This window comes from Monodon monoceros, unplaced genomic scaffold (assembly GCF_005190385.1).
Source record: "Monodon monoceros isolate NGI ecotype Baffin Bay Population unplaced genomic scaffold, NGI_Narwhal_1 Super_Scaffold_13, whole genome shotgun sequence".
In the NCBI taxonomy this organism is placed as follows: domain Eukaryota; kingdom Metazoa; phylum Chordata; class Mammalia; order Artiodactyla; family Monodontidae; genus Monodon; species Monodon monoceros.
This window is the reverse complement of record NW_021703769.1, coordinates 51,570,340-51,594,964: the sequence shown is the minus strand read 5'-3', so window position 1 is coordinate 51,594,964 and position 24,625 is coordinate 51,570,340. Positions and strand designations below refer to the sequence as shown.

Below are 24,625 nucleotides of genomic sequence, written 5' to 3'. Positions count from 1 at the left end.
TTGGGGAGGGTGAGTCTCATCTCTAAAAGGGATTTTTTTCCCCCCTAGAATTTTCCATTTCTTCTCACTTTGGTTAGCTTTGCATATTGGACTCCTGTGGTTCCTGGCATATAGCCGGTTGCAGCGGCTATTATTATTGTATCATTGTGGGAAAGTACTATACGTCACCTACCCTTGGGCTGGTGAGGATGGGACTGATGTAGGTGAGGGGTCTGACCCAGAACCAGATCCATGGACGTTTCTTGCTGAGTACACAGGAAGATGCTTCCCCTTCCTGTTCCACGTGGAGCACCAGGGCTGGTGCAGTCTCAGTACCAGCTTGCAAAGGAATGAATTAGAGGCTGAGATTCAGGAATCCCACAAAACGGGTAGGAGTTTGACACACTTTACTCAGTCTGTGTTTGAAGTTAAAAGCTGTTCTTTATTGGAAAATTGAAGTCTAAACGGAACTGTTTCTCCCGTATTGTTTCAGAACAGGGACTTGATTTAGGTTAGGACTTAGTGAAAAAGGAAAAGTGAACATCGAGAAGCTATAAAAATGGTCTTTCTTGTTTAGCAAACAGGGGAGAAAATGGCCTTTGAATCACTATCCAGTTTAGTCAGGTTAATTGGTTGAAAGAAAGAGCAGTGAAATTTAATTTCCTCTTTGATTCAGCTACCACTGACCTTGAAAGGAATGGATTCAGCTCCTCCCTGTATTGTGGGGATTTTCTCTTTCTACAGATTCTATAATAGGAAGTTGCTTCAGTTGGAGTTTACTGTTTTTCCAGTCTCCTAGATATTTTAGGTGTGGTGATTTATGGATTTTGCCAGTAAAAATCACCCCATGGCGGACAAAGACTTTTTGCCCCTAACATTAAATCTTATTTACATTTTATTTAATCAGTAATTTTTATTGAAAGCAACAAGGCATAAAGTATTGATAGATTTTTGTGTTATTTTGGTTGTGCCTTTACTACTCTGGGATTGGTTTTTGTTTGAAGAGCACAACCTGCCCAGAGTTGAACTTCTCTTTTAAAGATCTCTGAGAAAATCATATTCAGTAATTTTTAGCTCACACTGGTGAGCTAAAACTTATTTTAGTGATAATTCAGTGTTTTAGCTCACACTGGTGACTTTCTCAATCTTTGAAAGTTAAGGAAAAATGGGTTCCTTCTCAATGGTAAGAGTGAGTTTGGACATTTCCTTTGTTTGAAATGCTAGTGTTCTCCTGATACTAAGTCCAGCTGAACTTTCTGTGATGATGGCCATGTTCTAGACCCACACTCCCAGTACTGGATCCTCTAGGCTCTTGTGGCTAGTGAGTACTTGAACTGTTACTAATGTGAGTCAGGAGCTACATTTTAAATTTTATTTAATTGTAATTAATGTAAATGTTAATAGCCACATGTGGCTATTGGCTGCTGTGTCGGACAGCACAGCCCTGAGTATATTTACTTACCTCATTTGTCTAGAGTGTTCTTTTAAGATATTTATGACCTAAAGGGCAAAGTCCCTTTAAAGGGACCAACTTGTAAGGATGGAAAGCATTTTCAAAAATACTCATTGGTTTAGATATAGGATTTTTCAGTCATGTAGAAAATATTTGTTACACTGTGATGTCAGTCCTGGAGATCTAGTGGTGGGGACACAGCAGGTCCAGGGTCTGCCTTCATGGGAGACAGCTATAGTCAGCTGTGACCAAGTACCTTGGAGAGGAGGTCCATGATTGGGGCATAGAACAGAGTCTTTTCTTAGGAAGGCCTTCTGGGGGAGGTGACTGAGACCTGAGGATGAACAGGAGTCGGGGTGAGGTGCTATTCCAGGCATAGGGAACAGCATAAACAGCAAGTGTGGAGGTCTGGAGGTATACACTTTTGAGCGTGTAAACTTTTTGCAAAAAGTCAGTTTTGTTTTTGTTTTACATTCAACAGGCTACCATTTAGAGGCAGCGTGGTCTTGCCTCTTAGATGTGGACACTACTGGTGTCCTGTGCTGAGAAGTTGGGTGGGGCTGAGCTCTAGTCTCAACTCTACCACTATTTATCTATTCTTTTATTCAACAAATATTAAAACGCTTATATAATTCAAATTATTTATATGTGCTTATTATGTATGGGACACTCTTGGGCTGTGGTGATATCAGTGGGGGCCCTGTGTTCTTGGAACTCAGAGTGCAGTGGTGTGGGCAGGCAGTCCAGCAGCCCCACCAATGCCTGTCTATTTGCGAACTGAAATCAGTGTTGTGATGGGAAGGAACCAGATGCTTCAGGCTGGGTGGTCAGGGAAACTTCTTAGAGGAAGGGCACTGGAGCTCATTGTAGGACATACAGCAGGGGGAGTCAGGCTGGGTGTCTGAAGGCAAGGTAAAGTCATGGAGAGCCTGCAGTGTCTGACCAGGGAGTCCAGACCATCCTTTTAGAGCTTAAAAAACAATACAAAATTTTAGAAGCCCATCACATCCAGGGTAGTTGGAGGAAGTGACTGTGATTTGTTCTCTAGAGGCTATATCATCTTTTTCCAAGGTATATTTTTCCATCTAAGTTCATACCTGCAGGGAGAGTTGACAACTGCTTTCTCTCTTCCCAAACCCTATTTGTGGGAAGGAAAAGACCCCACAAAAAGCAGCTTAAGAATCAGAACTACAGTTGACCCTTGAACGACGTGGGGGTTAGGGGCGCCAACCCTCCCTGCAGTCAAAAATCCACATACAACTTGCCCTCTGTATACCGGTTTCTCCATATTCGTGGGACCTCTCTATTTACTATTGAAAAAAAAAATCTATGTATAAGTGGACCTGTGCAGTTCAAACCCTTGTTCAAGGGTCAGCTGTAGTGTTCTTATTTAAGATATTAGGAAATTTTTGTACCAACAGGTAATTCTTCTTTAAAAAGTTTTTTTTTTTTAATTCTTTTTACTGGGTGACATGTTCATAGGGTTCCAAAAAGTACAAAAGACTTTAGTGAAAAGCCTTCCTTTCCTGTTTACAGAGTCACCCAGTTCCCCTCCCCATAGGCAACTAGTGTTTCTTGTATATCATGCTAGACATACGCTGTGTATGTAAGCACAGGCCCATCTCTTTTTACTCCTTCTTCCCAAAGTGACATGTTATATATATTGTTCCACTATAGGTGCATTTCAGACTGATAAATATCTGAGAGCTGTAGGAAGTATTAATATTTGAAGAGCAGGCTTCATTCTAAAAATCCTTTTTTTTTTTTTTAATGGTAAAATGTTTTGGTGCTGTACTTAAATAAAACAGAATGATTTTTGTGTTTTTTCAACACTTTGTAAATAGGAAGAATTGAAGTTCTAAAAAGTAATTTCATCTTGAAGAGTATTAGAGGTTTTGTTACTGTCACCATGTTGCACATCATTGGACCATGGTTCACACCAAAGTTCTGTTTATGGTTTCCCAGCTTCTGGAAAAGATTCTTTAAACCTGTGGTTTTTATTAACCACGTTATTAGTTGACATACAAATGTCTGTAGCTTAACAACCTACTTGTATGCCAAGTACAATAGATAAGGTAAAAATCAATCTCTTGCTTGGTAGGACTTCTAAGAATATTCATGTTAATTCCAGACCTTTTTATTAATTTAGTTAATTAATCTACATATTGCAGAACACTAAAGGTGACCCAGAAGTCCTTCAGAAGAGGAGTAGCTGAGTCCTTTGCCATTGTAAATCTGGGGAGGGAGAGTGATGGGTATTTAAGATGGAAGATAAGTTTGAGAATCGTTAAATAAAAAGTCAGGATGGAGAACAGAAATGATAATTAGATCCTTTTTAGAGGTAAAAAGATATATACTGGGCTTCCCTGGTGGCGCAGTGGTTGACAGTCCGCCTGCTGATGCAGGGGACACGGGTTCGTGCCCCAGTCCGGGAAGATCCCACATGCCGCGGAGCGGCTGGGCCCATGAGCCATGGCCGCTGAGCCTGTGCGTCCGGAGCCTGTGCTCCGCAATGGGAAAGGCCACAACAGTGAGAGGCCCGCGTACAGCAAAAAAAAAAAAAAAAAAAAAAAAAAAAGATATATACTAATGTGTCCATAGGGTATTTTCAGAAGGAAATCCCTGAAAATTGTTTTCCTTGGGAGTGGGGGGCTGGGGGCTCTCCACTTTCACTTTATAGTCTTCCAAATGCTTTTTTAAAAAACATAAATATATTATTTTTAAAACAAAAAACTGGGCTTCCCTGACAGCAGGGCGGGTGAGAGTCTGCCTGCCAATGCAGGGGACATGGATTCGAGCCCTGGTCTGGGAGGATCCCACATGCCGTGGAGCAGCTGGGCCTGTGTGCCACAACTGCTGAGTCCATGCACCACAACTAGTGAGCCTGCGCACCACAACTGCTGAGGCCCGCGCGCCTGGAGCCCGCGCGCCTGGAGCCCGTGCTCCGCAACAAGAGAGGCCACCGCAGTGAGGGGCCCACACTCCGCAATGAAGAGTGTCCCCTGCTTGCCACAACTAGGGAAGGCCCGAGCGCAGCAATGAAGACCCAATGCAGCCAAAAATAAATTAAATAAATAAATTTATAAATAAATAATAAATTTAAAAATTAAAAGAAAAACTAGTTTAAAAGTAAATCAGATCCAAAGCAAAACATCTTTATTATTTGTGGTTAGAGGAATCTGTTAAATGGTGAGAACTGGAGTTTTGGTTAATTCCTATTGCAAAACCTTTAGACCTCTATCAAGAATGATTTGAACAAAGTGTAAATTAACTTAGAGGTGTCGTCCAAAGATGGGAAAATATGATTGTGTGTTAGTGTGGTGTCCAATCATCACTTCCTTTGTCACAAGCTCTGATTTTTAACAATCTTTTTTTTTTGGAAACATCTTTATTGGAGTATAATTGCTTTACAATGTTGTGTTAGTTTCTGCTGTATAACAAAGTGAATCAGCTATATGTATACATATATCACCTTATCCCCTCCCTCTTGCACCTCCCTCACCTCCTTGCTATCCCGTGCCTCTAGGTGGTCACAGAGCACCAAGCTGATCTCCCTGTGCTATGCGGCCGCTTCCCACTAGCTATTTACATTTGGTAGTGTATATATGTCAATGCTACTCTCTCACTTTGTCCCAGCTTACCCTTCCCCTTCCCTGTGTCCTCAAGTCCATTCTCTACATCTGCGTCTTTATTTCTGTCCTGCCCCTAGGTTCATCAGAACCATTTTTGTTTTAGATTCCATATATATGTGTTAGCATATGGTATTTGTTTTCTCTTTCTGACTTACTTCACTCTGTATAACAGACTCTAGGTCCATCCACCTCACTACAAATAACTCAATTTCGTTTCTTTTTATGGCTGAGTAATATTCCATTGTATATATGTGCCACATCTTCTTTATCCATTCATCTATTTATGGACATTTAGGTGGGTTCCATGTCCTAGCTATTGTAAATAGTGCTGCAGTGAACTTTGTGGTACATGTCTCTTTTTGAATTATGGTTTTCTCAGGGTATATGCCCAGTAGTGGGTAACAGAATCCTTTTATTAGACGTTTCTTCATTGGTGTGCTGGAAGCTACAAGACCTGACAGCCAACTAATGTTTTTTCAAGTACATTGAAATAATGTCAGCTTTCCTGATGCGAGCAACGTGTACCTTACTACTGCGTTGGGTACAAAATATGATATGTAGATTGTCACATTTCTTTAGGAAAAAAATATTATTTTTGTAAAGTCCTTCTTTAAAGTGCTTTTTATTTTCCTGCCTTTTAAGCTCATTTGAATACTAAAAATATTTTAAACTAGTATTGAACCCATTTCAGATTTCATCCTCAAACGTAAACACTACAACTGGAACCAGGAGCATCTGGAAGCAATTCAGGTATTATCACCTAGGCTGAAGCTAATCACCTGGGCCTGGACACCCCAGGGGCTGCCTTTTAAAAATCAATTTCTTTAAAAGGAAGTTCACTCACATGGTTCAAAAATCAGAGGACACAAAGCTGTAGAGTGAGAGCCCCCCTCCTTCCCTGTGCTCTCCTCCACGGTTTATCTCTTCAAGCAGACAGCCTATTCTTAGCTCCCTTGCCCCCTTCCTGCCTTCTTCTTACTGGAGGCAGCATACTGTCCACGTGGTTACATACCTGTACACAGCAGCACATGGAGAGCTTCCTTATTATCTCTTTCTGTAGTTGCTAGTTTTTTGGGTTTTTTTTTTAATGTCAGAAATTGGGAGTTAGTATTTATTTATTTATTTATTTTTGGCTGTGTTGGGTCTTCGTTTCTGTGCGAGGACTTTCTCCAGTTGCGGCAAGCAGGCCACTCTTCATCGCAGTGCACGGGCCTCTCACTACCGCGGCCTCTCGCATTGCGGAGCACAGGCTCCAGACGCGCAGGCTCAACATTTGTGCCCCACGGGCCTAGCCTCTCCGCGGCATGTGGGATCCTCCCAGACCAGGGCCCGAACCCGTGTCTCCTGCATTGGCAGGCAGACTCTGAACCGCTGCGCCACCAGGGAAGCCGTGTAATTGCTAGTTTTGTTATGTGAGATGTGCCATGATTGATTTAATCTGTTTCCAGTCTTGACCCGTCACAAACAGTCCTTTAATGAATAGCTCTGCACAGTTATGTGTATATCTATAGAACAGATTCCTAAAAATGGAATTAATGATTAAAAGGAATATGCATTTGTAATTTTGATCATATCATCAAACTGTCCTCCAAGAGCTTGTGTGTTGGTGGATCCTTAAAGCTTTAAAAGCAGCACACTTAAACCCAGCATAGACATCACTGGATATTTTGTATGTTAGTTATTAATATAGTTGATAAATACTCAAGTTATTCTTCAGCTTGTGATTCTCTGGCATTTTGTACCTCTCAGCTGCTTGTGATTTATCTGTAATCTAATGGCATACTTTTTTTTTTTTTCCTTTAAGACTTAATTTTCTTAGAGCACTTTCAGGTTCACAGCAAAACTGAAGGGAAGGTACAGAGATTTCCCATCTATACTCCTTGCCCCCACACATGCACAGCCTCCCCATTATCAGCATCCCCCACCAGAGTGGTACATTTGATACGATTGATAAACCTACATTGATGCATCGTAATTATCCCAAGTGCATAGTTTACCTTAGGGTTCACTCTTGGTTTGGTACATTCTGTGTGTTTGGACAAATGTGCAATGGCATTTATCCATCATAATATTATCACACAGTATATTTTCACTGCCCTAAAAATCCCCTGTATTCCTCCTGTATCTCCCCCAGCTTCCTGCCCCGCCCCACAAAAAAAAGCAGACTCCTGGCAATCGTTGATTATTTTTACTGTCTCCATAGTTTTGCCTTTTCCAGAATGTCATATAATTGAAATCATGTAGTATTTAGTCTTTTCAGATTGCCTTCTTTCATGTAGTAACGTGTATTTCAGGTTCCTCCATGTCTTTTCATGGCCTGATACTCATTTCTTTCTAGTGCTGAATAATATTCCATTGTCTGGATGTTGGTGTACTTTCTGGACTTCATGCATTCATTTTCTGTTGTGGGCTTTCTTTTTTTTGTTTTTTTTTTTAAACATATATATTAAAGTCTTAACCCCCCAGTACCTCAGAATGTAACTTTATTTAGAGACAGGGTTTTTTTTTTTTATGTTTGTTTGGGGTTTTTTTTGGCAGTACGCAGGCCTCTCACTGCTGCGGCCTCTCCCGTTGCGGAGCACAGGATCCGGACACGCAGGCTCAGCAGCCATGGCTCACAGGCCCAGCCACTCCGCGGCATGTGGGATCTTGCCGCGCCAGGGCACGAACCCGCGTCCCCTGCACCGGCAGGCGCACTCTCAACCACTGCGCCACTAGGGAAGCCCCTGTTGTGGGCTTTCTGATAGCCCACACACTTCCATATGTTGTACACTGACACCTCTGTGTCCAGAAGGTCTTTCCCCTTCTTCCTGACTTGGTGTTACTGCCTGCCAGCTACAGCTCCCAGCATTTGGGCCAGGGGACCTGGTCTCTGGCTGTCTGCTTGCCTGTACTTACATTGTGGCCAGGTAGTCTGAGGTGGCCCAGCACCTGGGGTTAGGGTGCAGAGGTTGAATCCTAGCTCAGCCCCCACATTCCTCCTCCTCTAGGACTTTTAATTGGGTTGCAGGGTGGCTAGGCAGCGCCTCCCCTTGGTCCTAGTGCCCTTCTCAGCCATGATGGTGGAGAACAGTGAGCCCCTTTCTACTCCAAACCACCTGGTTGCGTTTCGGGGCTGCTGGGTGGTTTATGGTTGGTTTAGTGGTGGTTGCTGCTGTGATAGTACCTTCTTTCCCACTTTTGTCCCAGGAAGGCTTTTCTCCTCCCTTCAGGGCTGAGGGAGGCAGCACACAAACCACACTTAGGAAACTTTAAATTGTCCTAGCTGTCTGAGAATGGCATCTCCTGGGAACCTCTCAGTGACTCAGATGAGGATAGGAGGCTGGCTGCAATTCCAGGACTCTCCTGATTTAGGATCCCGTGTGACAGAGAACTTCCACTCAGGACTGTCTTATAATCCTTTTATTCAAGTTTCAAGTGAGCCTAGTCCGCCGTGCACAGAACGAAGGCCTGAGAGCCGGTACTTGCTCCCACTGAGGAAGGCCTGGGAGGAGGTGGGGTTGCCCAGCCAACCCCACTTTGACTCTTAAGAAGCAGATAGTGATCTTGAGGAAGGACATATTTTTTTGTTCAGTGTAAAATCATTGTTCAGAATAAAGTAAAACCCCATTCTGTACTAATTTATGTATCTACATAAAAGAAGCCTTAATCACAGAAGGTTTTAGAAAGAATTTGCTTTTAATTGTTTCCTAATAATTGTTGTAAAAAAAATAAAAGGTGTCTTTTAGGAACTTGATTAAATGCCTAGATAAAGTTTATTTGTAATGGCATAAATGCCAATAAAACAGTGCCTTTTCTTTTCCTTTAAAAAAAAATTTAATTCTTCATTGTTGGAGAGTTGTTCCATTATTTATTTGCATAGTCTCCAAGAATTTTCAAAGCAAAGTAAGCTTTAATTCTAGTAGAATCATCAGATTATTAGGGCTTTACCTTACAGAAAAGATGATTGTTGGCACGAACCCTGTACCAGGCATAGGGTGCCAGTCCTTGATGTGTGTGTATCGTTCAGTCCTCATAGCAACTTGGGAAGATGGGACAGTGATAGTGATAATAATGACTAATACTTATTGAGCCCTTACTGCATGACAGGCTAAGTGCTGTGTACACATTGTGTGATTTAATTCCTTCATCAGTGATCCTAGAGGCAGGTACTATTTTCATTTCCAGTTTAGATCTGAGGAAGCACACATAGGAGGGAGGAGGAGTGAGTGACAGAGACGGACCTGAATTAAGCTCTGGCAGGGCAATTTTCTCACTACCCCAGACTGTTCTTCCTGTGTTGTCAGTGTCTAATTAGTAATATATTAATAAATGCACTGAAGAGACCTAGAATGGCCTCCAGGTCATCTAAGACTTATAACCCTGTGAAAATGTCTACCATTCTATGGATTCCTCATCTTTAGATGTGAGCTTTTTCAGGATGCATTACCCTTTTTGGGTCAAGTTTTTTTGTATACAGTTTTGACTCAGGAATTAAAAATTCTTCTTGTAAAATTTTCCAGGGTTGATAAGTAAAATTGCTCAGCTTTTGAAAGATTTAAGAGAAGCATTTAGGTAGTCATGGTTATAGTACAAGTAATGCCAAAGAAAATGTAGAGAAATTCTGAAAAAACTTTAAAGAAAGCAGACCTTTTTCACAGGGAATAAGGACTGCAGGTAGGAATAGGGGTGAGTGGGGAAGAGAAGATATCTGTGGGAGGGGAGTTTCATGCTCAGAAGTAGAGAAACATGAACACAAAACAGCATCAAAACTCTTATGTAGTTTATTTCTAACACTACCATCTCTCGTTCTCCATCGTGCCATTTAATCCTTGCATCAACCATAGGATAGAGGGTCATTGATGCTGAGGTGTAGCCAGAGAGTGAAATAGACTTGGCTGGTTTTCTGGAAGATAGAGGCAGCAGGAAAGAGGTGTAAGGAGAAGGATGAGTAGAACAATGTAACATTTCAAGAAAATTCATTGTTGAATTTTGTTCTTTGTTTCTATTTTAGGAAACTAGTAATAGATGCTAAGATTACTACTTGATATCTTTGGCTAGACAAGTAACTTGTTAAAATTGATATTGTGTATCATCTGTAACTGGCACTCTTCTCTGTAATTCATTCTCTCATTCAGCATGCAGATGTTTGTTGAGGGCCTTCTATATGCTAAGCATTGTATGGCAGGTGCTGGGTAGACAGGATCCCTGCTTTCAAGGTACTTACAGCCTCGTGAGTTGTAACAAGAAGTTGATCATATGATTTTAAGACTCATTCATTATGTCTTTAGAGTGTGGAAAGTTCATACTTCTGGCCAATACCAGGTGTGATAAACTGGTTTGTACACATTTTGGGAGAAAAATCAGTTCTGCCAATACAGAGAATTTGGGGCTCCAAATACAATTCAAAAGAGAAAATAAGGTATTATGACAGAAAGAGGAGAATTTAGAAAACTTGAGGGAAGATGTGTTTTCTAGATGGTTTGTTTAGCTGTTGCATTTGAAACAAGTCTTTCAAACAAAACTGTTTTCGGATGTTATTGGCTGGACAGATTGAGTCAGTCACTTGCCTGATATTTGATTTTGTAAAATGAAAAGCTTTTTTCAGCCTACTTGATAGTAGTTCATTCCTTGTTTAAGGTGAAATGCTGACTTATGATCGTGATGCATAAGAATGGGTCTTGCAGCATGTCTGTCTGTGTGGTGTGACCATCCCCTGGACCAAGGTCTCTGCGTGTGGTCTAGGAGGGAAAGGTCCCTCGTGGTCGCACGTGATGAAGACCTTCCGTTCCTGAGGCGGGCCAAGTTTGGTTGACTTTCTCCTTCGTAAGCTGCTGCTGTGGGCACCCCATCCTTACCTCAGTGTGATAGAGACTGGGGAGCTCGTAGCTTCTTTTCTCAGGTCAGCTTAATTGAAAGGGGCTCTTGGGCAGGTCTCTGTGAGACCTGGCAGAGACCAGGGGAGGGAAGAGGTTCAGCCCCGCCCCCTCCCCAAGTGCCTTCAAACCAAGAAGAGTCATTTGTGGTTCCTCAGGGAGCTGGTGACTGGAGGGTGACTCCCCCAAATGTGTATGTTCTATCTCAAGTTCCTGGATGCAACCAGGAAGCCCCCGAAGAGAGAGAGTTCCTGTTCCCAGCGGTGGCAGTGTGACAGGCTGTCTGCTGTTACGCTGTGTGACAGAGCTCATCTTCTGCTAAAGGTGAACCCCTAGAAAGTGGAGTGTCCTCGAATCTCGTTCAGCCTCAGCTTTGCTCTCTCCTTGGTCCGTCCCCCGGTGACTTGGTGGAAAGAAAGGAATTTATCTGGGATTGGAAGTGGTGGCGCTCTATCTTGAATTTTAGGAACTTCCGATGATTCAGATTGGTATTACCCAACCTGTGTGTTGGGACACTTGGTGTGTAGAAAGCACAGCTGTGTTATGTTGCAACAGCCTGGCTTTCCTGCTTCGCTCTCTTTTATCAATGTTTTGTTTTGAACTAGAGAACAGGAGAAAGTAATGGTGAGAAAAGGGTGATGGTGTGGGTGTGATGGTGATGGTATGGATGTGCCTTCCTCAAGCCCTACACAACCGCTTTGTCTGTTAAAAAAGCTATACGTCATATATGTGGTTGTAGACAGGTTCATACGTGTTTGGACTGCACAGGTGAGGACATAGCAGAATTTGTCAACCATTTCTGAGCCCAAACAGCTGTGAGATGTGCTCGGACTGAAGCAGGATGAGAAAAAGTAGTTAAGGCGGACAGATTGTGGCAGACCAATAAAAACCAAAACCAAAAGTGAGCACAAGCAGACATAATGCCTGCTACAGCCGTAAAAGGTGCATGTGCATTTGGACTAGAACAAGACTAAACCATTAAAGAAAATCAGTCAATTTGAGAATGGCAGCACGCTGGGTGAATTTTTAAAGGTAAGAAAGTTTTTGTGCAGGATAGAATAAAATAACCAGTATCTGTGGCACAGAGCACTCCTTTCCTGCTTTCGTCGTGTAGCCCTGGGGTACCATTGTCCCTGTTTTACAGTTGAGGGAATTAAGGTACGGAGATTAAGCAGTTTGCCCAAAGACACAGGGCTAATTGATTCAGACAGGATTTGAACTCCTGTGTTCCACTTGCAAGTGTTGTTTTTGCATTCCCATTTCCAATTCCAATTCCTACACTGGCCTAGAGACCATGTTCTTCTGCATTTACCTGCTCTTGTCCTGGCCTGTCTGCCCTCTCCTAGGAAAAGTGCTTTGGCACTCTTGGAAGAGTCAGTCAGGGGAGCGTCAGCAGGTTGTTCCAAGCTTTACGTGTACAATATTAGTAGCCCAGTCCCTTCTTCTGGTTTATAGTGCTTGACACCTAATTTCCTCCCCAGCAGTTAGGGAGGAAACATGATCTCTATCATAACGGCTTCCATTTTCTAGTTTAAATGAGTTTCATTTTCACGTTCATAGATTAAGAAGCATTACATTAAACACACACATACATTGATTTCTTTTTTTTAATTAATTAATTTTTGGCTGTGTTGGGTCTTTGTTGCTGCACATGGGCTTTTCTCTAGTTGTAGTGAGCGGAGACTACTCTTCATTGTGGTGTGCGGGCTTCTCGTTGTGGTGGCTTTTCTTGTTGCAGAGCACAGACTCTAGGCATACGGGCTTCAGTAGTTGTGGCACGTGGGCTCTAGAGTGCAGGCTCAGTAGTTGTGACGCACAGGCTCAGTTGCTCCATGGCATGTGGGATCTTACCAGACCAGGGCTTGAACGCGCGTCCTCTTCATTGGCAGGCGGATTCTTAACCGCTGCGCCACCAGGGAGGTCACTGATTTCTTTTTTTTTAATGAGATTACTGAGTAAAAATGTGTGTACATGTGGACAGAACCTGGAAGGCAACAAACAGAAATGTTAGTTATGTTGGAGTGTTGTTTTCATTTGTTCTTACTTTATTTCATGTGGTCTTTGCGTCTGAAGACCTTAGGGAATCTCCAGGTTCAGGACAATACAATAGCATAAAAGCTGTGGAATGGAACCCACAAAGCCACCTGGAAACACAGGAGCTGGGTTGTCGCTAGCAGCACGCCCTGGTCAGTGGTTCTCTCAGAGGTGTCTGCTGTATCCAGGAGTCGAGTCCTGTTGTCTCTTCATAGTTGAGTGTCCTGTAATCGTGAGGAAGCAACCCCAAATTGAGGGGCATTCTACAAAACAACTGACCTACCCTCCTCAGAAATCTCAGAGTTACGAAAGACAAAGTGTGAGGAACCTTTCTAGAGTAAAGGAGAAGACCAAGACATGACAACTAAGTGCGCTGGGATCCAGAATCAGATTTTGGATCAGGAAAAATAAGTGTGATAAAGGGCGTTTTGGGAAACAACTGGCCAGATCTGAGTAAGGGCAATCAGTATATTAAGTGTTGTATCAAGGTTAAATTTCCTGAATTTTATAAATGTACTGTGCTGTGTAAAGGGTGTTCTTAGGAGGCACAAAATAAAGTACTTGGGAGGAAGGGCTCATGGTGTCTGCAGCTACTCTCACAGGTTCTACAAAACAGAGTATGTGTATATCCACTTGCAAGGAGTATCTAGTCCCTTAACAGTCAGGCAGGAAGAAATGAGTATGTGTTCGAGGTGGTTTATGAGGCATGTAGGTACAGAGAACGCAGGAGGCTGAAAAGGAACTGGTCAGTTCTGCAGGGGCAGCCTACAGAAAGTCTTCATAGTCACTGTTTAATCTGAGGGAGGGCTGGACGTGGGGTTTTCTAGACTGAGAGAGAGTGCACCCAGAAGAAAGGTTGCTAATACATGTGCTGGCTCACGGTATTGTGGCTGGAAGGTAGGAGGTGCCTGGGAAAGAAGGGCTGGAAAGTGGGCAGGGGCCACCTACTGATGTGCCGTGTGAAGGAGTTTGAACTTCACAGACGTGATGGAGATAAGATGCCTTCAGCTGCAAGTTACCTTTAAACTCCAACTAGAATGGCTTAAATGATAGGAAATTATTTTCTCTCATTACGAGAAGTCTGAAGATGGGGAGGCTTCCAGAGTTGGATAATTTAGCCTAGAGATGGCTTCATGAACCCAGGTGCTTGTATTTTTTCTGCAGCCCTCCTTAGTGTTCGTTTTTGTTTTTGTTTGCGGTACGTGGGCCTCTCACTGTTGTGAGCACAGGCTCCGGACGCTCAGGCTCAGTGGCCATGGCTCACGGGCCCAGCCGCTCCGCGGCATGTGGGATCTTACCAGACCGGGGCACGAACCCGTGTCCCCTGCATCGGCAGGCGGACTCTCAACCACTGCGCCAGCAGGGAAGCCCCATCCTTAGTGTTTGAACAGTGTCTCCTCTCCTGGTTGAAGAGGGTTGCCACAGTCCCATGATGAAATCCAGTGAGGAAAAGAGAGATCTTTTTCTGAGCATCCCTTACCAATAGGAAGGAAAACCTTCTCCAGAACTGTCTTGGCTGACTTGCCTTCAGTTCCCTTAGCTGGGATTGTGTCACCTGGAAGGGGAAGGTGATTGTGGCAGTTCTTGCTCCTTGCCTGAGAAGGTGTTGCCCTTCCTAAAAGGAACATCCCGGCCAGCCAGCCGAGGAGGTTGTTGGGGGAAGCAGTCAGAAGGGTTTGCGCCATGGAGAAAAAGATTTTCAGTTTTCTAAAAGTGGGTGGTGGGAGGGGGAGTGGCTTTTAAAATTTTTTTTTAAAGCCACATGGACACATCACCCCACCATTTTACCATTACAACTCTATTTTTGGCATATTACTTTCCAGCTACTGCCTACACGCACGTACTTTAGTTCTAATCTTACTCTGTGTTCTATTTTGCGTACAATTTCCATTTGCATGGTTTTACATAACATTTTCCTGTATTTGTACAGTCTTCATAATTATTTTAATAGATGTATAGTGTTTTATAGTATTATACAGCAATTTATCAAACCTCTGTTATTGGATAACAGTAATAATAATAGCTAATACTTTCTGAACACTTAGCATCCACAGGCACTGTTTAAGTGCTTTACATTTATTAATTCATTTAGTCCTCACAACAGCCCTATGAGGTGTAGTAGCCATTATCACTCCCAGTTTCTAGATAGGGAAACTGAGGCACAAAACTCTAACTTAACCAAGGTCACACAGCTAGTAAGTGGGGAGCAAGAAGCAGAGCTGGCGTTCAAATGGTGGCAGTATGGGTCTAGAGTTGTAATAACCACTAAGTTAAACTACCTCTGGGTATTGTTTGCATTTGTTTTGATGTTACAGGTAATTCTATGATGAATGTACTTGTACATATCTTGTCGTTTGTACTTGCATGTATAGCCAGGTTGTTGTGGGTTGGACAGTGCCTGGTCAGTGAGGAACTAGAGATGACATATATAGGCCACATTAGAGAAGTGTTACTTTGAGAGGGACTGGAAAAAAGGAGTTGCTTTCATTTTCATGCTTGATTACTAGGAAGGATGGTCTATTTTGTTTACTGTTTTTAATCTTCCTTTGTGATATTTACCTGCTATATCCGTTGTGCATTTATTCTTGGGATTCAGTGTGTTTAGAATCTTTCTGTAAAATTGACCCTTAACCCTTTCTGTATAATTCAAGTATTTTTTAAGCTCCTATTTTCTTTTACTTTCAATTATTTTTAGTTTCTATATATGTCTTTATTTTCATTTCCTGTAGCTTCAGCACTCTGAGAAATCTCATTTTCTGTTAAGGTTGGGGTTTTTTGATAATTTACCTTTTAAATATGTAATCACTTAAGGCTAGACTTTAATTTCCTCAAATTACTATTCGTCTTACCTGATGCCCAATTACTATTTTACACACATACGTTCTTATAAAGCATTTTAACATCATAATTCAGTGAACTAGTTAAATTTCCATTGTTTTCCTTTAATTTGTATATCTGCATTTGCCATATACTGCACTATTATTGTTTTAGAATATATGATAAAATCTATCATTTTAGATAGCCTTCCTTTTATCTCTGTTTAACTTTCCCTTCAGAATTTGAAAAATATTCTTCCTGTTTTATTTTCCCAAATGAACTTTCAGATCATTTTGATGTTACTGTTAAGACATGCTAGTGTTCCATGTTAAACGCCCCTTTAGGTTAAGATCATAGTAACATATGACAGTTGGAGAGCTATTATGGTTGCTTAGTTTCTCATTTCCGTTTGTTTAATTTCTAGATTTTGGATCATTGTTTGACTTGGAAAATGATCTTCCCGATGAGCTGATCCCCAATGGAGGAGAATTAGGCCTTTTAAACAGTGGGAACCTTGTTCCAGATGCTGCTTCCAAACATAAACAACTGTCAGAGCTTCTGCGAGGAGGCAGCAGCTCTAGTATCAACCCAGGAATAGGAAATGTGAGCTCCAGCAGCCCCGTGCAACAAGGCCTCGGAGGCCAGGCCCAGGGGCAGCCGAACAGTGCAAACATGGCCAGTCTGGGTGCCATGGGCAAGAGCCCTCTGAACCAGGGAGATTCTTCAGCCCCCAGCCTTCCCAAACAGGCAGCCAGCACCTCTGGGCCCACTCCCCCTGCTTCCCAAGCACTGAATCCTCAAGCACAAAAGCAAGTGGGGCTGGTGACCAGCAGCCCTGCCACATCACAGACAGGACCTGGTATCTGCATGAATGCTAATTTTAACCAGACCCACCCAGGCCTCCTCAATAGTAACTCTGGCCATAGTTTAATGAACCCGGCCCAGCAAGGGCAGGCGCAAGTCATGAATGGATCTCTTGGGGCTGCTGGCAGAGGAAGGGGAGCTGGAATGCCATACGCTACTCCGGCCATGCAGGGGGCCGCGAGCAGCGTGCTGGCTGAGACGTTAACTCAAGTTTCACCGCAAATGGCCGGTCATGCAGGACTGAACACAGCGCAAGCCGGAGGCATGAGCAAGGTAAGTGAGCTTCAGTGCTTTGAATTCTTCCTATTAACCAGGGTCACATTCCTGTCCTCCTTTAGGCTTTCCTCCTGCCCCTCCCACATGGAAGAGACAGATTTGGTATTTAGTGCCCTTCTTTCCAGGATACAGATCTCTGCCCCATGCCTTTAAAGTGGGAATTGTTGAAGAAGCCAGCGATAGGCTAGCTTGCATGTCAGACAGTTGAAACTTAGGGAATGAGTTTGGACTGATAACCAGTTTTCAGCCTCTGAGGAGAATGTGTGGAAATAGAACCACATGGTTGAAAGAGGCAGCTTCTGCTGGGAATCAGCTTTTTGTTGCAGCAGTGAATCCGGTAAAGGCTCTTTACCTTCACTTCACGCAGCCGAACAAGTCGTTACTCTTCATGCCCTTCCCTTTTTACAACCAACTGGTGAAGTGTCTTTTGTCACAGTCTCTGTTTTACCAACAAAGAAGCTAGGTTCCAAGCTGGTCAGCTACCTGCCGTGGTTAACAGGGAAGAGATAACATGGCAGAGCCAGGGGGCAGCATGGGGCCTCGGGTCCCAGAGGAAACTCAGGTTTTCAAAGTGGGGTCCCCGAACCAGCAGCATCAGCATCACCTGGGAGCTTGTTAGAAGTGCAAAGCTACCGACTGCAGATGGTGTGACGCCTGTGCGGGGTTGAGAGCTCTGCTCCAGGGAAGGCCTTGCAACTGGTGTGTAGCGTAGGAACTGAATGTGGAGAACAGGGAAGGCAGATGCCAGGGTAGATAGGAGACCACTGGGAAAGCGAGAGCTGACAAGGGAAAGAGGGCGGGCTGATCCCACTGGAGCGCCAAACACCGAGATGCACTGAGAAAAGTCTTCTCAGCTACAGCCACCAGTGCACCTGTTTCAGGCAGTATTTGGTACAGCAGATTCCAGAACAGTAAAACAGTTTGGGCTGTTCTTTGGATTTGATTAGTCCCAAATAAGGGAAAGGGAGAGATCACAGTAGAGCACAGTTTCCCCACAAGGTTGATGCGAGCATTAGGTGACAGCTGTGAACCCTGTGACTGGCTTAGGTAAGAAGAGGAATTTTTTTTCACTTAAGTAAAGGTGAAGTAATTCCAAACGTTAAAATTGCATTTATCTCTTTTGAAATGTTATTAAGGGGGAATATGAACTTAATTTTTAGTTGTCCCTGGCATTTGAAGAGGGGTCTGTGTGTGAATGTGCCTTTCGGAGTTGGGTTGAGAAAAGATTTCTGTGGGCTTAGGGTTCATGGATAGATTGATGTTTGTTCCTTCCTAATTGACTCATCACTCTTGTCCACGCTGCCCAGTTATGAAAAACTATTTTGGAGAATTTAAGTCACATGCAAAAGTAGACATAGGACTCTTAAGTAATCTTAAAAATTATTGAGGGGCCCAAGTGGATAAAATGTGGATATATCTGTCCATATTAGCCACATTAGATACTAAAACAGAATTTTAAAACACAAGCACACATTCCATTAGCCGTTAAGTATAGTGATATCACATGTCACACAGAGCCTCTGGAAAACTCCTCTGTGTTCTTGTAAGGGAATGAGAGCAAAAAAGGCAAATAATGTCTTAGTATTATATGAAAATAGTTTCGACCCCTGAAAGGAACTGAGTCCCTCCACCACACTTGGAGAGCCATTGATAGAATATATATATATTCCTAGAAGTTAGACTTGGCATACCTGAGCACAGTGCCACTCTCACATGTAAATAAATGATTTCCTCATGTCATCAATGTCCACTGAATATTCAAATTTCCAATGGTTGCATATGTCATGATTTGTTATTACAGACTTTTTTCCCCCAGCTCTGAATAACCTATATTTTATTCAGTTGATATGGCTCTTAAGAATTTATTAATCTCTAGGAGTCTTACAACGTATCTGTAGGAGAATCTAGTTGTTTTGCTCGTTTATTTTTTTGTTCTGGGGATTTCCTATAGCCTGGGCTTTGCTGATAATGTCTCCTTCACTCCATGTTCCTCTGCCAACTTTTTCATTCCTTTGTACAGAGTGATCTTTCTTTCAAACGACACTTAGCTCGTGTTCACTCTGTGGAAAGTGAGCCACATTAGTGCTTTGCGGGCAGCCATCTCTGTCCCCTGTAGGTACCCTAAAGAGGCTGATGGCGAAGGAGGAGTGGGAACTGGCATTTTTGAAAGGTTGTCATGGCCTTTGGTTGGGACAAAAGAACTAATAGTGGTGGACAGATAGTAGGAGTAAGAGACAAGTTCATTTTAAGCGGAATAAGATTTTAAAATGCACTCGGGAAAAGAAACATTTTTACAAAGGTAATTTTGTTTTAAAAATTATTGTTACAAAGGAAATGCAGATTTCCTATAAAATAATTTAAATAGTAAAAAAAAGAGCAGCCCCTCTCTCCTTACAGATAACCACTTCTATCTATACAGATATATTAACACAGATTCTTTTTTAGTATGAAATGGAACCAAACTATTGGGTTGGCCAAAAAGTTCCTTCAGTTTTAAAGTAAAAATAAAAGGCACGTTTTTCATTTTCACCAAGAACTTTATTGAACAACGTATTCACCGTTTTGTGCCATTTCTGCCATTTCTGCCATTTTTCAGGCAACTTCATAATTCCATCTTCAAAAACTTTTTTTTGAGCAAAGAACTGTTCCAGGTGCCTTTTACAGTCTTCCAGGGAATTGAAATTTTTTCCATTAAGAGAATTTTGTAAAGACCGAAATAAATGGAAATCCAAAGGTGCAATGTCTGGTGAATACAGCAGATGAATCAGAACTTCCCAGCCAAGCTGTAATAGTTTTTGCCTGGTCATCAAAGAAACATGTGGTCTTGTGGTATCTCGATGGAAGATTATGCGTTTTCTGTTGACTAATTCTGGACACTTTTTGTTGAGTGCTGCTTTCAGTTGGTCTAATTGGGAGCAGCACTTGTTGGAATTAATCGTTTCGTTTTCCAGAAGGAGCTCATAATAGAGGACTCCCAATCCCAAGGGAGATATACACAACATCACCTTCTTTGGACGAAGACCAGTCTTTGGTGTGGTTGGTGGTGGTTCATTTCGCTTGCCCCATGATCTCTTCCGTTCTATATCATTGTACAGTATCCACTTTTCATTGCCCGCCACAATTTGTTCTAAAAACGAAACGTTTTTGTTATGTCTCAGTAGATAATCACATGCAGAAATATGATCAAGAAGGTTTTTTTTGCTTAACTTATGTGGAACCCAAACATCAAAGCGATAAACGTAACCAAGCTGTGGTGCAAATGATTTGCAGCACTTGATTTGGATATTTTGAGTGTGTCAGCTGTCTCCTGTGTGGTATATAACGTTGATTGTTCTCAGTCTCGATTTGATCGCTATCAGCTTCAGCTGGTCTACCCAACTCTGGAGCATCATCCAGTTAGAAATCTCCAGCATGAAACTTTGCAAACCACGTTTGAAACATTCTATCAAGTCACAGCACCTTCTCCATACAATGCAGAAATCTTTTTTTGCGTTTCAGTTGCGCTTTTACCTTTCTTGAAATAATAAAGCATAATATGCCAAAAATTTTGCTTTTTTCCTTTCATCCTCAGTATTAAAATGGCTACACAAAAAATTCACCAATTTTAATGTTTTTTTTTAAATGCACGCTGACATGACAGCTTTTACAATACAATCTAACAAAATTGTTTCAAATGAAGTTAAAGACAATTAAGCACTACTAGAGCCATCTTACAGGGAAAAAAAGGAAAAAACTGAACAAACCTTTTGGCCAACCCAGTACATAAGCACCTTGCTGTTTTACATAACTATATACCCTGGATGCCTTTCCATGCTGTGTGTGCAGATTTTTCCTTTTTTTCTACTGATAGTAAGGTATTGCATTTTGTGATGCACCATAATTTATGTACTCCTCTGATGATGAACATTTGGATTGTTTCTGACTTTTCATTAGTACAAACAGTGCTGCAGTGAATATATCCTTGTGTAGGCATATCCACACGCATCATGGGATAAATTCTGAAAAGTGACATTACTGGGTCAAAGACTTTGTTAAACGTTTTGTTTTTAGAAGAAATCATGCACATGGTTTAACAGCTAACAGCCAAATTTTTAAAAAATAGCACTAAGGATAAGAACTGAAAAGGTAGGTCTCCCTTAATTTTTGACCCTTCGTTCTCCCAAATTCTCTCACCAAAGGCAACTACTGTTTCTTATCTATCCTGCCAGAGATGGTCTGTATATATAGAGGTATAGAAAGGGGGTGTGTGTGTGTGCGCATGCGTGTGTGTATGTAGCTATCTCTTCTAAACATGAAGAGTAGTATGGTATAACATCTGTCTCTCTGTCTCCCCCCCAACCCCCACCATGTATAAATGTAGACATACACATCCTTTCCACCCCTGAACAACGTAAGTTGGAAGTTGTTCCATGTTAGATAGAGCTCTCAGTCCTTCTTACTAGCTATGGTACGGTAGTAGTCCCTGATTTGGCTATATCTTTTTTTTCTTTCTAATAAATTATTTATTTTTGGCTGCATTGGGTCTTCGTTGCCGCGCACGGGCTTCCTCTAGTTGCGGCGAGCAGGGGCTGCTCTTCATTGCAGTGCACGGGCTTCTCATTGCGGTGGCTTCTCTTGTTGCAGAGCACGGGCTCTAGGCGCGCGGGCTCAGTAGTTGTGGCTCGCAGGCTCTAGAGCTCAGGCTCAGTAGTTGTGCACAGCTTGCTTAGTTGCTCCGTGGCATGTGGGATCTTCCTGGACCAGGGCTCGAACCTGTGTCCCTGCATTGGCAGGTGGATTCTTAACCACTGCACCACCAGGGAAGTCCCTGATTTGGCTATATCTTAATTTATAGGACTAGTGCCCCAGTATCCGTACATTTAGATTGTTTCCAGTGTTTTGCTGCTGTCACAATTTTTGACTTGTATATATATCTTTGTACAGCTGAGTGTAACAGCTGGATGAATTCTTGGGGGTGAAATTTCTGGATTAAAGGATATTGACATTTTTAATAAGCATAGATATTGCCAGATCCTCTCCAAAAACATTATGCAAATTACACCCTCACCAAAGTGAATGAGTCCCTGTGCCCCAAATTCTCACCAACACTGATACTGTTCTTTTACTGATTTGCCATTCTCTTAGGCAGATTGTCTCTTAGGCAGAATGTCTTTTCATAAATTCATGGGCATTTGTATTTTGCTGTTGCTTGTATTCTCTGTCAACTTTTCTGTTGCATGGTTTCCCGTTCTTGTTGGTTTGTATTCTTTATATTCTTTGTATATTAAAAGCTAAAGTCTAAAGACAAAAAAAATAGAAACAAAGCATAAAGCAGGATGGGAGAAGCAAAATCAAGCATAATAATTTAAAAATATGAAATGGTTCAATTTTTTGACTGAAAATATTATAATTAAAAAAAACAGCTAAAGTCTTTTAATGAGTGAAAGTTTCTCCCCCTTTTTTATTTGCTAAAGTCTGTTTTACCAGGAGAATGGCCACATAGGTTTACAATATGATAGTTCTGAGTTGTTTTTTTTTTTTTTGGCGGTACGCGGGCCTCTCACTGTTGTGGCTTCTCCCGTTGCGGAGCACAGGCTCTGGACGCGCAGGCTCAACGGCCATGGCTCACAGGCCTAGCTTCTCCGCGGCATGTGGGATCTTCCCCGACCGGGGCATGAAACCCGTGTACCCTGCATCGGCAGGCGGACTCTCAACCACTGCGCCACCAGGGAAGCCCGATAGTTCTGAGTTTTTACCAAATGGATGTTTTCAGTTTTTATAGAAACAAATTTATCCATTTTTTTTCTTTATGGCTTTTGGGTTTTATGTCATGTTTGGAAATGCATTTATGTTCCAAAATTATGAAACATTCTGTATTTTTTCCCGTTATACCTTGGATCTTTAGCTCAGACTTTATTTTGGCTTGAGTGAGATACAGAAATCTAGCTATATACATTTTTCCAAATTATAGTCATCCCAGTACCATTTATTTAGATACTACTAATCCAGCTTCCCCCCCACCCCCAACTGCAGTGACATCATTTTTGGTATATTTTATTCAGCTTTCAAATATACAGAGTTTAGGTCTATTTCTGGACTTTTTCTTTTGTTTCACAGATCTTTATTTATTCTGTGCCAGAAACTTATTATCCTAGCTGTGTAATGAATTTTTTTTTTTTTTTTTTTTTTGTGGTACACGGGCCTCTCACTGTTGTGGCCTCTCCCCTTGTGGAGCACAGGCTCCGGACACGCAGGCTCAGCGGCCATGGCTCACGGGCCCAGCCGCTCCGCGGCATGTGGGATCTTCCCAGACCGGGGCACGAACCCGTGTCCCCCGCATCGGCAGGCGGACTCTCAACCACTGCGCCACCAGGGAAGCCCTGTGTAATGAATTTTAACATATGATGGAGCCAGTTGCCTTTCACTCTTTTTCAAGAATCCAGTATTTTCTTTGCTGTCCTTATAAGATACTCTTCTAGATGTATGGTTCTCAACCCTGTCTGTGCATCAAAATTACCTGGTTTTTTTTTTTTTTTTTAATGTGATGCCTCATCCCTACTGTAGACCAATTAAGTTCGAATCTTTGGGGCATGGCATGAGCATTGATATAGTTTATAGTTCCTCAGATGATTTTCATGGCAGCCGGGGTTGAGAACCTCTGTTTCAGATAAACTTTAGGACTGTTTTTCAGATTCCTAAAAATCAAACAAAAGTCTTCGGATTTGATTGGGATTATATTGCATTTTATAAACCATTTAAGGGGGATTTTGACATTCTAACAGTTTTGTGGCTTTCCAAGTTGTCTTATCCTGTACATACAAGGTTTGTCTTTTCATGGAGTCTTATGTTGCTCAGAGGCATACTATAGTTTTCTTTATATAGGTAATACACCCTTTTTATTAAGTTTGTTTCTGGATGTATTAATGGGTTTATCATTGCTATTAGAGATGAGTTCTATTTCATTACCTAATTGACTATTGTTTTAATATAGGAAAGATGTTGATATATACATGTCAATTTGGTAATCTGGCCACTTAATGGAGTTCTCTTGTTTATTCTAATACTTCTTCAGGTGATTCTCTTGGGTTTTCCTAGTAGGCAGTCATCTTTTGCATTACTGATACCTTTGTCTTCTTGGCAGTATTTCTACCAGTGTTTATGCTCTTGGGAATCCCTGTCTTGTATCTGACTTAAATAGAGATGTATGTAGTGTTTTATTATTAAGTATAATGTGAGCTTTGGTTTTCAGTTTTTTAAAATTGGGGTGTAATCTATTATTCATTTATTGGATGCTGGATTTTGTCAATTCCCTTTTGACATCTATAGTGGTTACCCTGTGATTTTTTTTTTCTCCTTTGTTTTATTTATGTGACAAATTATCTCAGTAGGTTTCTACTATCCAACTGAACCATCTCTGTAATTGTGAAATTGAAAGTTAACGTTTTGCTGAATTTTATTGGCTAGCATTCATTTAGAATTTTTGGTTCTCACTAATCAACAGTGAGATTGATCTGTAGTTCTCTTTTGTGTTTTGTCAGGATTTGATATCAGGGTTGTGTTAATTTGGTCGGAAAGAGTTTGGAAGCTGGTCACATCTGTTCTCTGGAACAGTTTCGAATTTGAATGATCTGTTCCTTGAAGAATTGAGAAACCATCTGTACAACTGTATGGGCTTGAAGCTTTTTTCCTCGAGGGTGACTTAAGATCTTTGACAATACTCCATTAGACTATTGGTC

General features: G+C 41.9%; 1 protein-coding gene across 1 annotated transcript in view; it reads left to right on the top strand.

The window, feature by feature from the left end:
• Positions 1-24,625, top strand: part of CREBBP (CREB binding protein) — a 132,068-nt gene that overhangs the window by 8,178 nt on the left and 99,265 nt on the right. The window contains exon 2 of the mRNA XM_029221308.1: positions 16,195-16,907. Coding sequence (XP_029077141.1) covers positions 16,195-16,907 — 713 coding nt within the window. The remainder of the gene's footprint in view (positions 1-16,194; positions 16,908-24,625) is intronic.